The 17,551-nt window shown below is 39.0% G+C and overlaps 1 protein-coding gene across 5 annotated transcripts in view; it reads right to left on the reverse strand.

Annotated features, from left to right (window-relative positions):
* The window catches only part of LOC142245033 (sodium channel protein type 2 subunit alpha-like), a 295,688-nt gene that overhangs the window by 164,352 nt on the left and 113,785 nt on the right, over nucleotides 1–17,551 (reverse strand). For 3 of the 5 annotated variants that reach the window (XM_075317276.1, XM_075317273.1, XM_075317275.1), the window contains exons 4-7: nucleotides 11,799–11,886; nucleotides 11,573–11,701; nucleotides 4,279–4,370; nucleotides 2,914–3,177 (exon numbers count right to left, since the gene is read on the reverse strand). In XM_075317276.1, the coding sequence (XP_075173391.1) occupies nucleotides 2,914–3,177; nucleotides 4,279–4,370; nucleotides 11,573–11,701; nucleotides 11,799–11,886 (573 nt within the window). Of the gene's footprint in view, nucleotides 1–2,913; nucleotides 3,178–4,278; nucleotides 4,371–4,466; nucleotides 4,559–11,572; nucleotides 11,702–11,798; nucleotides 11,887–17,551 lie in introns of all 5 variants that reach the window. The other 2 variants (XM_075317277.1, XM_075317274.1) reach the window with 1 other exon arrangement.

Consider the following 17,551-nt stretch of genomic DNA (forward strand, 5'->3'; position numbering starts at 1 on the left):
AATGGGGAACATTCTGTTCTTCATTGACTGGGATAGCGACTATGGTATGGATCGCCGTGCCCCCCCCCATCCTTATTGGATTACGCCGGACGTGGAATTGATTGTTCTTTTCAATAAATTGGTTAAAGAAGGAATGTTTGGGGAGTGTTTTTTCAAATAAAACTTTTTTTGTTGTCTATTTTTTATTTCTTACTGACTGGGTTGGTGATGTCGGGTATCTGATAGACGCCTGACCTCACCAACCCCAGGGCTTGATGCCAGGTGACATTACACATCTGGCATCAACCCCATATATTACCTTGTTTGCCAACGCACCAGGGCAACGGGATGAGTTGGGGCGAAGCACCAGGATTGGCACGTCTAATGGATGCGCCACTTCTGGGGCGGCTGCGGCCTGCTATTTTTAGGCTGGGGAGTGTCCAATAACAGTGGACCTCCCTAGTCTGAGAATACCAGACCACAGCTGTCCGCTTTACCTTGGCTGGTGATCCAATTTGGGGGGGGCCCTACGTTTTTTGTTTTAAATTATTTATGTAATGTAAAATAACAGCGTGGGGTGCCCTCTATTTTGGATTACCAGCCAAGGTGAAGCTGCCAGCTGTGGTTTGCAGCTGTCTGCTTTACCCTAGCTGGCTACAAAAGATGGGGGGACCTCACGTCGGTTTTTTTTTAATTATTTATTTATTTTATGGCTAAATACAAGGCTAAGCACCCTTTAGTGCCACATGAAAGTCACTAAAGGGTGCCAGCTTAGAAAATGCAGAGGGGTGGGACATTATATAGGTCTTTCTCATCTATCTCTATCTATCTATCTATTCATCTATCCATCTTTCACTCTATCCATTATCTGTCTATCGATTATCTATATTATTTATTGCAAAACCGCATGGACCAACCTGCGGTAAATCCGCGGCAAATCCGCATGCGTTTTTCCCGCTGATTTTTCCGCAGGTGCGGAAATCTTCAACTCCCAGAAGTTTCTCAAGAAATTTTCTTGAGAAAAATCACTTTTCTAGTGCGCACAGAGCCTTAGACATTTTTTTTTGTATACCAAAAAGTGAAACATGTTCTAGTAAACATTTTGTGTCATACTTCAACATATTTCAGGTTTTCTCATTGCTGACAATCAATGGAACCTCCATTATTTAATTCCACAGACAAAACATTCTCCTGGTCCTTGTGATGGTCACCCAGCCAATTTTTAGAAGACACAGCTCTGATATTTGTACAGTTATAATCCATGCATTTTTTTGTTTCTGTTCTAAAAACTGGCACAAGATGGAATCCAGATGGAACCCATAATAATTTGTGGGATCCCTCTGCTTCCATATTCATGAGTAATTCAGCAGATCTGTTTTGCACAACTTCCATTTTTTTACCCCTCTAATTGGAATAGACAAACATAATGTGCAAATGGCAATGTGATCCCAGACTAATGTCCATCAGTGGGCTCAGTCTGACAGTTTGCACCTCTTTGTCTTTTTTTTGAACTCCAGTTTGCTGATTTATGACCATAGACCACATCAAAGTTGAACTGAACTTTGATGTGGTCATAAATCAGTTGAAAAGAGCTCAAAAATAGAAAAATAAAGAGAAAATTAGAAACTCCATCAGAACTAGCCAACTGATGTATTCTCAGATAATCATTCTGCAGCCGACATTGTGAAAAGAACCAAAAAGCATATAAAAGAAAAATAGTGCAAGACTTAATAAACTCAAATTGTAAAAAGTAAAAAAACAAACAACCAAACAAGGCTTTTTAAAATATTTTAAAAAGAACTTTAGGAAGCTAGAGTCAGTTCAAAGGCGGGTAACTAGACTCTTAGGCTATGTGCGCACGTTGCGTCGGAGTACCTGCAGTTTATTCTGCACGTTTTCCTTCCCTTGGTTTTTGACCAAATGGCTTTTGACCATTTTTTAGCGCTAAAAACGGATGCGTTTTTACCGCGTTTTTAGTGCGTTTTTAGCGCTTTTTACCTGCGTTTTCACCTGCGTTTCTGCAGATGCGTTTTTGAGATCAAGACACTGAGAAATAAAGTTGAATTCGTCAAAAAGAATGAAAAAAGAGAAAAAAAGTATAAAATTAACTTTTAATAAAACTATATGGGAAATTATCAATTTTCATGAAAAAATAGTGGTTATGCACATTTTATCAGAAAAATAGGTGAAGTTTATAATTTTTTAACATTTAAATTTTCGGTTATTGTGTGTGTGTAAAGGAACATTAGAACCCATTAATTTTTGTCCAAAAAAGCATGCGTTTTTGGAGCCAAAAACGCAGTGGAAAAGCAGGTAAAAAGCATGAAAAACGCAGGAATTGTGATTTTGGTTGCGTTTTGCCATTTCTCATTGACTCCAATGTTAAGGAAACGCTGCAGAAATGGCAAAAACAACTGACATGCTGCTTCTTTTTCAGCATGGTTTTTTACCACAAATATGCAATTTAAACGCTGCAGAAAAAAAGCAAAGTGCAGACAGGATTTCTGCTTTTCCCATAGACTTTGCTGGCAATCAAAAACGCATGCGTTTTAGCGCAAAAACGCTGATGCTAAAAACGCTGCAGAAACGCGGAAAAAACCGCAACATGCGAACATAGCCTTAAGCGGGCTTTACACGCTGCGACATCGCTAGCCGATGCTAGTGATGGCGAGCGTGATAGCACCCGCCACTATCGTTATGCCGATATGTGGAGATCGCTGCCGTAGCGAAATTATCGATATGGCAGCGTCACACATAACTGGTGCTGGATGATTTCCTCAATACACGCAACATTGTTGGTTATAAATGACTTAATGTCAAAATATATAATTGGTGGAGGAAGGGTGAACTAGATGGACCGAGGGCTTTTTTCAACCTATGTATCTATATTATTAATCCCGTAAGAAATTGTAAATTTGTAATACACATACTTACTTTCATTCTGGACATATTCTTCTTTGTCAAATGGATTTAATGTTACGTTTATATAGGAACCATTGATACCAGCCGTGGAGTTAAAGTAAGAGGTAATATTTGCTTCGTAATCTGGGGGCCACCTAACGCACTTATTTCTTAAGTGTCCCATAAAAAGTTGCAGTCCTATTAGTGCAAAGACACTCAGACAAAACACCGTGAGGATCATCACATCTGAAAGCTTCTTTACCGACTGGATCAGAGCCCCCACAATGGTCTTTAGACCTAGAAAAACAGGTAGATGGTTATTGTATGCTAAAAAAAAAAGAAAATGAAACTATGCAATAAAAAAAAAATAATGAGACCTGTAATAAGATCTAAATCTCATGCAACAGCCTAAAGAAACTTTAATGTATGTGCAATTGTGGAAAATGGTGGAAATTCAGCGGGTGAAGGAGATAGCAATAGTCATATCGAATATGTGAAAAAAGTGAATGAAGGATGGATGATGAACTTTTTGTAAGAATTAAAAAAATAATAAAAAAAATAAAACCCTTGTTTTATAGGAAAACAAGTCATTTCGCACTTCATGCTATAGGTGAAGTCTACCATAGGCATAGAGCTTGAATAAGTGCTGGAATCTATACAATACAAATGTTGACAATTTTATAACATACTGTACAGTTTTTTTTGATAAGGTAACACTTTCCGGCAAATGATTTTCATGGTCGTATATTATAAAACTGTGTCCAATTCATAAAAAGTCAAGAAATTTTTTTTAATTTTTTTTTTTTTTTTAAGATTTCAATTTCCCATGCAATGCCCATGCGTCCAGGAACTACCATGTTCACATTTCATTTTTTTTTTCCAAATCTAATTTTTACTTAATTTTTTTTTTTTGTAAAATTCTAATTTAAGACATTTACTTTTTGTATCTTGATTCAACATGTAATCAAAAAACACATAGCATTGTTTGGGATGAAGATAACGAGTTATGACAAAAAACAACCATAAAGACATTCACATATAGGGTTAGTTGGATGTGAAACTTTAAAAAAAAAATAAAAAAAAAGGAAACAAACAAAACATCACGCAGGCTGGGTATATTGCGATGCCCCATGCAAAAATTTTTTGTTAAACTCTAAGGCTGATTAAAAAAAAAATAAATAAATAAAAAAGCTTTAACATGACACGGAAAAAAAAACAAAAACACAAAATCGTTTGGAAACCAAGCATTTGCCAAGCGATCTGTGCTTTTTGTATTATTTTTTTTTTATATAGATATATATATTGCAATGCAAGCAACAAGGCTCAATGCTCAAAATGTGATTATTGTTAGATGGAATAAAAAAAGTAATCAGCCTAGGTGTTTAACCTGTCTCTCACCTGGAATGACTGAAATTGTTTTCAATGCTCGGAGAACTCTGAATGTTCTCAATGCTGAGACATTGCCCAGGTCCACAAACTCTGTCACATATCTGCAATAGGGGAGTTCACACACAAACACAATGACAGACACAAAGAAACAGTTGGATGTACAAGGGGCCTAACACCTCACACCAATTTCTTCTTACCTGGAATTACAGAAATAGTTTTCAAAGCTCTTAATACTCTGAAAGTTCGAAGAGCTGAAACATTGCCTAGGTTTACAAATTCTGTTACATACCTGTAGGATTAAATCAGAGTTATTCAGGATAATTACTTAGGTCTTTCTTTAAGACCTTTTTGTTGGTGTTCAAGTTCAAAAATTTCTATGGACTATTTTTTTTTAATAGAAAGTGAGCATCAGCTTTTCCGCTGTAAGTCGCTCACGGAATTTGAAGGCCAATTAAAAAAGTTATCGGTTGAGAATTGGTGGGAGTTGTGTTGGAGTAGGTATTATTTTTGGTCAAAATTCATCTACATTTCAAGATCTCTTTCTTTTAGTAGAGAGAGAGAACCCAGTTAAAAAGCAGTTGTTTTAACTAATTTCTGTAATTATACTTTCTAAATTTTAGCAAATTTTTTTTTATCATATATGGAAATACATAGATCTCAATGTTAGTTGGTTAATATTTGAGATTTACAATTTCTAACATCATACTATGTACATTATCAGATATTTCATGCACTATTTACTACCGGATAGGAACATTTTTGTTACTACTTTTTGGGTGTTTTTAATGTTACATTTTCAAAAAGTTATAATTTTGAATACCCTCTTTTCCATCTGTTTGAATCCTAAAGAGTAATTCCTTGCCTTTGCCATATTGATCTTGAGTTACATTACATTTCATAACCCAAACTCACTTAGAATTCTACGGGTTGCTTCTTGAAGTCCATTGGCACTGATGGATAAGCCCTACACATCTTATCTGTCCTTCAAAAATGTAAGGGAAAAACTTTTCTCCTTGTAGAGACTGACAAACCAATCTGGCTGCCAGTGAAGAGACTTATAGCTCCAATGCTCCTCTAGGAAATATTCAAATTGTCTCTTCAGGGAGGAAGGAGACGAACTCTAGTGCCACCTATTGGAGGTAGGAATCCTAAAAGTCAAAAGTAGCCCTTTAAGGAGCCTTTTCATTTGACTTATGATTTATGCCAGATCAAATTGAGGTTCTGATCTGACATAAATCCTAACTCATATGAAAAGGCTTGTTAAAGAATCACTTTTGACTTTTAGGATTCCTACCTCCAATAGGGGGCAATAGAGTTCGTCTCCTTCCTCCCTGAAGAGACAATTCAAAAATGTAACGTACTCTGTAATATATTTAGTGAAGTTTCTTTTTTTTGTCACATAACTGTATAGTACCTTATGTGAAAAGTAAAACTTGTTGGTTCTTTACACAATAGAGGAAACTTTTGAGGACTTACTCTTAATTATTGCCTTTCATCACACTATTTGGGAATAAAAACATCTCTGTTGAGTACTGGTTTTTACTAAGGAGATCCAGTTGAAGTATTGAGTTTTATTGGCCTTTCTTGTGCCACCTCTTTGAGGCAGCTACTGTAGAAGTCAATATCTTGCCCGTTAACAAGACATCCAAAATGAGTAAAAAAAAATTGGCTCTAACCAAAAATGGTTGTTTTGATATGACTTTTAAGTGAAGTAGTCTTCTGATGCAGGTTTGGTCTCATTATTGTGTCATAGTCCTGGGATTTAAAAAAGTACTTTTGAAGGCCAGTCCTAATTTGTTGCCAAAATCCACAAAAGTACACAAAAAGTTAACTAATATAGGACATCAGCGCCAAGTAAGAACTAGGAATTCTATAAAATACTGTAAATACTTTAAAATTTAGGGTTTGTATGTACAAAATAAAGAGAAATATCTTTATATAAACTGCGAAAAGAAGAACCTGCATCTCTCTGTTACATGAGAGCTTAAATGGGGTTCATAATCTGATCAACTATCCTCTACATTATTATTTAGTAATTCCTGATATCTATATCTATAGGGGATGCACAGTTTGTAATTTCATCTGATCCCAGGTGCTTAAATGGTCCCAAACGGTCTTTATGCCACATACTAGCGGACCAGAACTATCAATATCTGAAGGTAGCTAAGTGGTCCTGTTTTGGATTTTGCTTTTGGGTTCAAGAGATTTAGGCTTCACATTTTAAGGCATTGTCTAAGTTAATGATAATGATGTTCTATACTTGGGAAACATCATCAATTTCAGATTGATGGTGGTACGATACCCTTCGGTGATAGCCAGATGGAATCAGTGAACAAAGCTGAACAGCACAGCTATGCTGATGAGAACTACCGGTCAACTTGTATTTTTTTGTAAAAAATGGAGTCTGAAAACCAACACCCTACCAATAATCTGGTTTCAGCATTATCATGGCTGGATGGAAACAGTGTAAGGAGCTGGAAAAGCAAAGCTTCTTTAACTGTGTAGTGGCTGCTGCCAAGAACTGCAGCTCAGCTCCTATAATTTTGAGTAGAAGTTGAGCTACAGATACTCGCAGCGGCCATGATAGACTGAACAGATCTCTGCTGCTCCGGCTTTGTACACTGTTTACTTCTGATCTGTCATCAATATCATTACTCTGGACAACCCTTTTAAGTAAAACTGTTTTCCAAATGTATTTGAGACTAGAGGTTAGACACTTGGCTGGAGAAGCAATGATAGTAGGGTTCACTGAGTTATGTCCCTCACAACGGGCTACCTAATTACCAACAACAAATAAAATTGGAAATGTATTTTAATTTCAGTTTTTCAACATAATCTCTCTAGACATAGAACACAATTCTACCGTATCATCCATTTAATAGGAATGATTTCATGGCTCGCTTTCATTGGACTGCAATGTAATTAATGAGTTCTCAACCCCAGTGCATCTCGCAAAAAAACCATGGAAACATAGTTTTAGAAAATAGAAAGAAAATACTAGGTGGTGCTATAGGGACTCAAAATCATACAGAAAAATGAGAGGCGGGAAACAGTTCCTTTTCCTGAAAAAGCTAGGGATAAACACACTAGAAAAATCCAAAGAAATCACATTTCCGCGTTGACCTGGCTTCAGGAAGACTCTTGTATGTTAGGAATCCTGAAAAGTGAAATGACCATAATACCTAATGATTGGCTCTAAGTTTTTAGATTGTGACTGATCAAGAATTATATACCACTTCTTAAATGTCCTCATAAATTGCTGTATAGCAGGTTACAGATTGAAGGCCTTTATACAATACTCAACATGAGCATGAGCCAACAAAACGTTCTGGCCAAAATTAAAGTAGGAGAAAAATATTTTTTTTTAATTCATCCTGTCCCTGGTCCTCTAATTTATATATGGTAATTCAGCTTGTGGGATCCTCAATTAGATCATGTGATCTCATGGTGATCCCTTCTGAAATACATGGATCTATGTTCTCTAAAGGGGTTCAGCATCTCATCCACCAGAACGTCCTATCTGGAGAAATAGAACAAAAAAAGCAGAAAATCCAAGACATCACCACTGCTGAAAACAGCTGTCTGGAGAATAGAAGATGTAACTCAGGTTGCTTTATTGTTAAAGGGGTTGTCCACTACTCGGACAACACCTTCTTAATCAGTATGTTTGCCCCATTAAAATAACAATGATTATATTCACCAGGGCCAAACACTGAGAGCAAAGGGCCCCTGTGGAAGAATTGTGTATGATAGGCTGGCAAAAATTAAACGTCACTGCTATGCACTATATGCTGACGTCACTGCTCGGTGCATAGCAGTGATGTTTGATGGCCCGATCAAACAACCGTGGTTACCGGCGGTGAGCCCCTTTTATATCAAGCACAGATCGCCTGCTGAGGACCCAGAGCCCACACTGTCTAGCCAGGCCAGTTAGACCCTGTCATCTCCCCTCTGGGCCCTGGTGAAGCCGCACTGGCTGCACCAGCTCTATATATCCGCCAGTGATATTTACATTTGGTACTTGTGCTGTTCCAGCAGTGTCAGCACTTGCTCTCCCGTGGCTCATGAGACATTATTATGTCATGCAAGCCCTGTGTCCAGTCAGTTTCGGCTTCCCTCTTCCCACCTTCAGATAAATTGAATATTAAATAGACGTCAGAGTTGCAGCAGGCTGCTCACTTCCTCTTCATGTTTAATCTGTCCAAAGACATCACGTGATCCCCGGGAGAGTGAGTGCCAACACTGCCAGAACAGCACCAACATCATAAGTGAATATAAGTGTTGTTATTTTAATGGGGACAAACATGCACTGAAAAAAGGTTGTCCAAGTAGTAGACAACCTACCACTTTATTTCATGATTTGGAATCTTTATCAGTCCAAATACAGTATGCATGTAATATAAATAGTAAGATTTCACATGTATGTGCACTTTTACTGTCTCATACACGGTCTGATGAAGATACCAATTTGGTTGAATATTTGGTATCTTCATTTGATTGAATATTTTAACAAAAGAGATAATCTTGCAAGGCAATGGAAAAAAAAAACTTCAACCTTATCTCATGATTTTAATCAGGAGATACCCAGAGTATATCGATGCACTGTAAAAAATTCAATAAGCTTTTTTTTGGATAAAACCAAAAACTTTATTAAGCAGTTAAATACACATTAAAATAAACAGGGAGACACACCTTATGAAGGACGGGTAATATGCCTCTAATTAGAGCACACATAGGTATGTTAGTCAGATTGAACACAATTATTAAAGACTTTTATGTCTACAAGCATAAATACAGGCAAATCAACAATGTATATCATATAAATATTACTACTATTGCCGAAATTATCAAAAATTGGACAGTATAGACGGCAGTGCGGTAGTTTCTTGGTTGTATGAGGGTGTAAATGAAACATTCACCTATATACACGCGGTACCGCCAATACACTCCAATTTATAGTTAGCCTGAGGCATACTAGCCACATGTAAACTAGTTGCTATAATAACGTAGATGTGCACCATCAACTGTCTATGCATTAAATATAACCATGTGCACACAGTAATCCTGAAATGGGACGATATAAGCGGCAATAATTTTTAATTATATATAGGTGTAGCAAGCTTTCACCTATATAGACGCAGCACCGCTAACATCATCCAGCTAAATATTGTCACCAGCATGAGATATATTAATAAATGTATGCGATCAAACTACAGTGATAGTGCTCATCCACGTTGTCAGCTGTCCATAAATTAAACACAATATTATTCACAAGATCATCAAAAAATTGGACAACAGCGGCAATGCGACAATTTTTTATATGAAAGTGTAGCAAGGATTTCAACTATACACACGTAATGCCGCTAATATGGTCCAACTAAATGTTATCACTAACATGAAACATGTTAGAAAGATATATGTTCACTAAGACAACGTGAATGTGCACCACTGTCTGCAAATTAAACATATCTCCGTGCACAGAAACACCTGTTCAATACATAGGATATGCTACTGCTAGTGAAACGTCACCTATTCCATAACGATTTGCAGTGTGTTTGTGAATTAAATGACACACGTGTTATAGATCACTAAGTGCACGTGTAAAACCAAAATGCTATTAGTAAAGTACAAATGGTGGTGCCTCGATTTACTCTGGGTATCTTCTGATTAAAATCATGAGATAAGGTTGAAGGTTGTTGAATTGGAGTGATGCTCTATGATTTAGTTTTGGACAAGTTTGTTAACTAATGGAAAAAAAACCCTGCTTCTTTAAGACAAGACTACATTGATTAGTTTATGATAAAAAAAAAGGTTAAAACCATTAAATGCAGTCTTGTATATGCAAATGCTATGAATAACCTCAAATTTTAAAGTGTTATTTATTTTTTATCTTCAAAATAGAACATAAAAAACCATTCTGGGTGAACCAAAAAAATTAAAAAAGAACAAAAAAGTAAAAATAAATTTTTACTCTATTCACTCTATTCGAAGTTGCTCCTCGTTGTTGGAAAAGAGTTGATTATTCACCAATACATTGCAGTAGATGTTATATTTTTAAAGGGAACATGTCAGGTTCTGTATGTACCCAGAACCAAGAGCAGTTCTGGGTGCATATTGCTAATCCCTGACTATCAATCCCAGGCTATAGTAGCATAGATAAATAACTTTAGAAAAAGTATTTCTAAAGATCCTTTATGATATGCTAATGAACACAAGGATTAGTCGCAAGGGCGTTACTTCCCTTGGCTAGTCAGCCCCTTTAGCATGGAAGCATGCCCCTGTAAGCGTGTTAACATATTAACAGTGTTAGAGGATGGTCATGCTCACCTCTCTGCTGCCATTGGGCCCTACACTGGATTTCAACTCAGTGCACATGATTCCTGTACTTCTGGTCATGTACACTATGAAGCCGGGTGTACATGTCCCTGCTTCAAACTGGTGTAGTGCGCATGACCAGAAGTCTGGGGATCATGTGCACTGAGGTGAAATCCAGCATCAGCCGCGGTGGCAGCAAAGAGTGCGAGCATGCCTCTGACGCTGCGCATTCATTAGCATGTTAGCACGCCCATGTGGGCGTGCTTACATGTTAACAGGGCCGACTAGCCAAGGAAGTAACACCCTTGCAGCTAGTCTTTAGAAATACTTTAGCACCCCAAACTGCTTGTGGTTCTGGGTGCATACAGAACCTGTCAGGTTCCCTTTAAGCTTTATTCATCAATTTGGGTGCCTCAATTCTTCTTAAATAAATGTGATCGATGTCATAGAAAAAAAATGTACTTGATGATTGACTTCACAAATTACTCTTATAGTATTTGAACTTTTCTAGAAGATTTTCGATGCACATCTATTTAATTAATTCATTAAAGGGTTGTTTAGTTTAGAAAGCCTTTTATACACTCTAATAGCGTATCTAAGTTAATATGGAAGAGACCTCTTTTCAGGATTCTCATCTCTTGGCCAGAGTGGTGGAAGCATCTCTTCTTTCGGAGGACCAGTCCGGCATCACACGGACATTCTACTGATGTAATATTTTATATTCTGCTGCAGGGAAATTAAACATTTACTACCAGGTTTACTTACAAAATACAGCTATTTACTATGGGTCTTAGTAGAGGACACTTTGCGATCAGCTTATTGTTAAGGAACACTTAGAACATTGTCCAAAGTGGACAAAAACATCAACAAGATGTTTTAGAACATGGTTACATTTTAAGGTCTACTAAGCTAACCTTGAAAAATGGTGACTCAACTATACAGGGGTATATAAAATGAAGCACAATCTTAAAATAAAAGAGATACTTACGCCATGACAATGACGCTGAAGTCAAGCCAGTTCCATGGGTCCCGCAGAAAAGTGAAACCTTCTAAGCAAAAACCTCTCGCCAGAATTTTTATTAGAGATTCAAAGGTATAAATCCCAGTGAAGGTGTATCTGTAGTTCACAATAAGATCATCTCATGTTGGGTTGCAAAAATATTATACAGCCGTAATAATAATAATAATGGTCTTTTATGAAGTTTATCACTTACTCTACATTCTTGGTCCAATCCGGGGGATTACTCATGGTCATGAACACACAGTTGGTCAAAATAGTGCACATTATGAGCATGCTGAATAATGTAAGAAAGGGTTAAGGAAAATTACAGAATTGTCTGCATTATTATTAGGTCACTTTGCATGTAATATTTCTGAAGTTAGATACCAGGTAGATCAAATAAAATACAGGATTTTATTTTTTTAAATAACATTAAGGGTATGTTCTCACTATGCTTTGTGATGGCTTAAAAATGTAAGGAACCTGCTAACAGGAAATAAAAAATTGCCTTATGCTGGTGGGAAGGAGTGCTCAGTCAGAAGGCAGATTCCTCCCCGCCCATAAAATTATAGCCTGTTCAGTCCAGGTAGAGACATTTAGGTATGGACCCAGCATACAGGATACACCTTGATGCTGGCTGCTGGGCTTACATAAAACTGTCCCTTTTTATGAGCTAAGTGTCTCAATTTTTACATTTATTTCATTAGCAGTAATGCATGTCCTGCAGATTCCGATATTCAATGGTTGCATACCTTAGTGTTTCAGAGTGCAGCTGTATATTTGTTAGACAATATTTCATATTCAGTTTGTACTTCTTCACATTTGTCTGTTAGGAAGTGCCGTCAGTTTTTTCATTTTAGATTATAGGGTCATGCCTTCTGACTGAGCACTCCTTCCCACCAGCTTAAGGTGAATTTTAATTTCCAATTAGAAGCTTCCTGCCCACCCATAAAATTGTAGGCTGTTTAGCCTGGGTAGAGGCATTTAGGTGGGTACCCAGCATAAGAGGTACGCCTTGACGCTGTTTGCTGGGTTCACATAAAACTGGCTATTTATATGTGCTAAGCGTCTCAATTTTTAAGTTATTTCCTTAGAAGTAATGAATGACCACCAAATTCCTGTATTCAATGTTTGCGTACCTTAGCATTTCAGAGTGCAGTCGTATATCTGTTAGAGCATAGTTCATGTTCAGTTTGCACCTGTTCACATATGTCTGTTTGAAAGTGCCATCAGTTTTCTCATTTTACAGTATGTGCAGACAGTGTCTTTTAGACGGTGTTTTTCCTAAAGAGTCTTATTGTGACATCTGATTTTGGACACCTTTTACTCTACTTTACCGATCACTTCTATTGTAGCGGCTTCACTGTTTTCTAAGCCTGAATCAGTTAAAAAATGTGACAAAAGACCAAACAAGTTTGATCTGCATATGTTCACTCTTTTATAGTATTTTTGGGGGAACCTTTTCAAGCAGTTTACAGGCAACATCAGCCAAAAAAAAGCAAAACATTATTTGCACCTACCCCTAGAGCCCTGGAGAGGTTTTAAAGAGTTTTGTAAGGTTTTTTTTTTTCCTGAACCATATTTCGCATACTTTTGATTGGACAATGACTAATTTGGAGAGGTTTCCTCCAGGATCCAATTCACAGAAATGACATGAAGTTTATTTTTTTTTCTACCAGGCATTTTCTAAAACCTCTTCAGGAAAGAAAGGCAAAAAAGAAACAAAAAACTTCCTGATAACAATAACAAACTTTATTTCCAATAAAAAAAAAAGAATTTGGAGTGTTTTCAAATAATTTGTGAGCAGGATTTTGGAGTGGATCTGCTCCAAAAAAGAGCAACTAAAAAATCCTCAGTTTTATCATATACTTAGATATAAAGACAACAGCGGATTATTAATTTTTTGCTTGACTATTCTCATCACAAATCATTCTATAGGACGAGAAACTATTTTAAATGTACTCCTATGAATTCTATTATTTTTAAATTGAAATATACCGTAATATATAGATTTGGGGTAGCAGGGTTCGCAAACCTAAGTTCTTTAAAGGGAACCTGTCACCAGATTTGGTGACTATAAGCTGCGGCCACCACCACTGAGCTCTTATATACAGTAATCTAACATGCTGTATATAAAAGCCCAGGCTGCTGTGTAGAATGTAAAAATCACTTTATAATACTCACCTAAACGGTTGGTGCGGTGCAGCCGGGTAAGATGGGTGCCTCCGTTCTCTGGGTACAGCACCTCCTCTTTCGGCCATCTTTGTCGTCCTTCTTCTAAAGCCGGGGTGCATGACGCGTCCTACGTCATACACACTAGCCGGCATTGAGGTTCTGCGCAGGCGCACTACAATACTTTGATCTGCCCTGTTCAGACCTCAATGTGTGGATGATGTAGTACACGTCATGCACCCAGGCTTCAGAAGAAGAAGGACAAAGATGTCCGAAAGAGGAAGCACCGCACCCGGAGAACAGAGACACTGATCTGACCCATCTGCACCGCACCAACCGGTTTAGGTGAGTATTATAAAGTCATTTTTACGTTCTACACAGTGGCCTGGGCTCTTATATACAGCATGTTAGAATTCTGTATATAAGAGCCCACTGGTGGTGGCCGCAGCTTATAGGCCCCAAATCTGGTGACAGGTTCCCTTTAAAGAACTTAGGTTTGCGAGCCATGCCACCCCAGGTCTATATATTATATTTCAATTTTAAAAAAATGGAAATAATGTCAATAAATTTAAAATAGTTAAAATTTTTAGTTGAACACTGGCTATGCTACAAGTATTTAATTTTTGGGAAATTGTAAGGATAATAATAGATGTGAATCATATATAAATAATAGCTTTGATTGATTAACTTTATCAGATTACGGAGGAATTTCAAAGAATTATGTTTAACGATGTGAAAAAAATTCCCTTTAAATTTCACAATGTATTGCTATCCTTTAAATTAAGTGTTTTTGCTAAGGCAATTTATAAATTTATAGCTTCTCGTGATTGAAAAAAGAAGCCAAAAAAGTAAATAGATTTTACGAAGGTAAAGGAGGATTCAGTTCAATTCAAATAATCAGCACAGGAGAATAGAGGGAACGTAGCATTGCTCCATTCCTCTATTACTCCTCCTGGAAATAACGGTATGAATATATTAATAACTGGGCGTTACGTGCTGGGGGTATGTCTAAAGCGGGCTTTACACGCTACGACATCGCTAATGCGGAGTCGTTGGGGTCACGGAATTCGTGACGCACATCCGGCCGCATTAGCGATGCCGTTGCGTGTGACATCGATTAGCGATTTTGCATCGTTGCAAAACAGTGAAAAATCGCTAATCGGCGACACGGGGGTCCATTCCCAATTATCGTTACTTCAGCAGTAACGAGGTTGTTCCTCGTTCCTGCGGCATCACACATCGCTGCGTGTGACGCCGCAGGAGCGAGGAACGTCTCCCTACCTGCCTCCCGGCCGCTATGCTGAAGGAAGGAGGTGGGCGGGATGTTACGTCCCGCTCATCTCCGCCCCTCCGCTGCGATTGGGCGGCGGTTCAGTGACGTCGCTGTGACGCCGCACGGACCGCCCCCTTAGAAAGGAGGCGGTTCGCCGGTCACAGCGACGTCGCCGGACAGGTAAGTATGTGTGACGGCTCTGGGCGATGTTGTGCGGCACGGGCAGCGATATGCCCGTGTCGCGCAACAGATGGGGGCGGGTACGCACACTAGCGATATCGGGACCGATATCGCAGTGTGTAAAGTAGCCTTAAGGCCTCTTTCACACGTACGTGCCTCCGGTACGTGTATGGTCCGGTTCCTCATGTACCGGAGACACGTGCACACGTAGACCTATGTCTTCCTATGGTGTCGGACACACGTATGTATTTTCGCACGGAACGTGTGTCCGTTCCGTACATACGTGTCCGTGTGTTTCTCACGCGGACATGTCAGTTTTATCTCCGGCATCACGGTTGTCACACGGAACGCAATTGGGTCTCACGTAACACACACGGACCACACGGATGTGTTCCGTGTGACACGCACCAGAGAAAAGACATGTGTCTGCGAGAAATAAAACAAAACATTACTCACCTTCTCCAGCCCTCCTGTCTCTGCCGCTGCTATCACTTGCTGCCGACCGCCGCTCATTATGCTAATTGAATATTCACCTCACTGCGACCGGAAGCAGCAGCAGCGGGGAGTCGGCGGGACCGGAGACCGAAGTTCAGCACCACGGGCAGCGACGCCAGGGACAGGTGAGCAGAAAGTTCCCGTTCTCCGTGTGTTATCACGGATAACACACGGAGAACACACATAGGCCATGCACACAGCACACCGAGAGCAATAGGCACCTTTGAAACGTCCGTCACAAACATGTGCGTGATTTTCACGGACGTGTAAAAGAGGCCTAACACAGACCAATCAGAAATGACAGGACGAGACTGTGTAAGGAAATGTTCCTAACATTGGACAAGAGAGATGGAAACACCTAGTTGTCATTTTTTTAAAGGGCCACAACCTGTAGTTATGCAAGGTTTTTACTATTTTAATTACATTGAGACACCTCTTTTTTATAAAAAAAAAAACTGTGTTTTTTAAGGAAATGCCTGTATTTCTAATAAAATTTAAATTTTGGAACATTTTCACCCAGTACTCTATTTTCAGTCGTTCCTTTGGAATTCTTGAAAGGGTTATTCCCATTTCCAAGATAATATGTAGTAGGTGTCATAATAATAAAATTAGCAAATACCTCCAAATAGAAATAAAAAAGAAAAATCAGCTCACCCAGGTCTATGGAGACTCCAATGAGCGACAGGTGCAAGGATAGAGGCCGGCCACGCCAGGAAATTCCACAAAAAGCAAAAATATCCAGCATCCACGTCCAGGTAAAATATAAAAGTTGTATCTTTATTCAGAATCCATTAAAAACATAGGGTGATGAACATCACATCCCCAACAAATATAGAAGTCCTCTTGGACCCCTCATACAGATGGTATGCGTTTCGAGCTCCTCGCTCTTAGTCTGAGTCCGTGGATGCTGGATATTTTTGCTTTTTCTCCAATTAGAAATGTAGTATAGTTTTCCTGATAAGCTGTCACTTACCTCATGTGCAGGGCATTACAGTAGCTTAGGTATCAATGGTTGCTAGTGGTCATAACCATGGATACCTAAGCTACTGTAATGCCCTGCACATGAGGTAAGCGAATTAGCTTTTCAGAAGACTTAGGGGTACTTTGCACACTACGACATTGCAGGTGCGATGTCAGTGGGGTCAAATCGAAAGTGACGCACATCCGGCGTCGCTGTCGACATCGTAGTGTGTAAAGCATTTTTTATACGATTAACGAGAACAACAGCATCGTAATCGTATCATCAGTGTAGCGTCAGTCATTTCCATGATTTGAGAAAGACCGATGTTACGATGTTGTTCCTCGTTCCTGCGGCAGCACACATCGCTGTGTATGAAGCCGCAGGAGCGAGGAACATCTCCTACCTGCGTCCCGGCCGGCTATGCGGAAGGAAGGAGGTGGGCGGGATGTTTACATCCCGCTCATCTCCGCCCCTCCACTTCTATTGGCCGCCTGTCGTGTGACGTTGCTATGATGCCGCACGACCCGCCCCCTTAGGAAGGAGGCGGTTCACCGGGCAGAGCGACGTCGCAGGGCAGGTGAGTGCATGTGAAGCTGCCGTAGCGATAATGTTCGCTACGGCAACTATCACCATGATATCGCAGCTGCAACGGGGGCGGGGACTATCGCGCTCGGCATCGCAGCATCGGCTTGCGATGTCGTAGTGTGCAAAGAGCCCCTTAGACTACATTTCTAATTGGAGGCATTTGCTAATATTATTATTATTATTATTATTATTATTGCACCTATTACATATTAGGATGGAACCTTGAAGATGGGAATAGCCCTTTAAGGAATTGCAAAGGAATGACTGAAAATAGAGTTTTTGGTGAAGATGCTTTAAATTT

Source organism: Anomaloglossus baeobatrachus, chromosome 7 (assembly GCF_048569485.1).
Source record: "Anomaloglossus baeobatrachus isolate aAnoBae1 chromosome 7, aAnoBae1.hap1, whole genome shotgun sequence".
Taxonomy (NCBI): Eukaryota; Metazoa; Chordata; class Amphibia; order Anura; family Aromobatidae; genus Anomaloglossus; species Anomaloglossus baeobatrachus.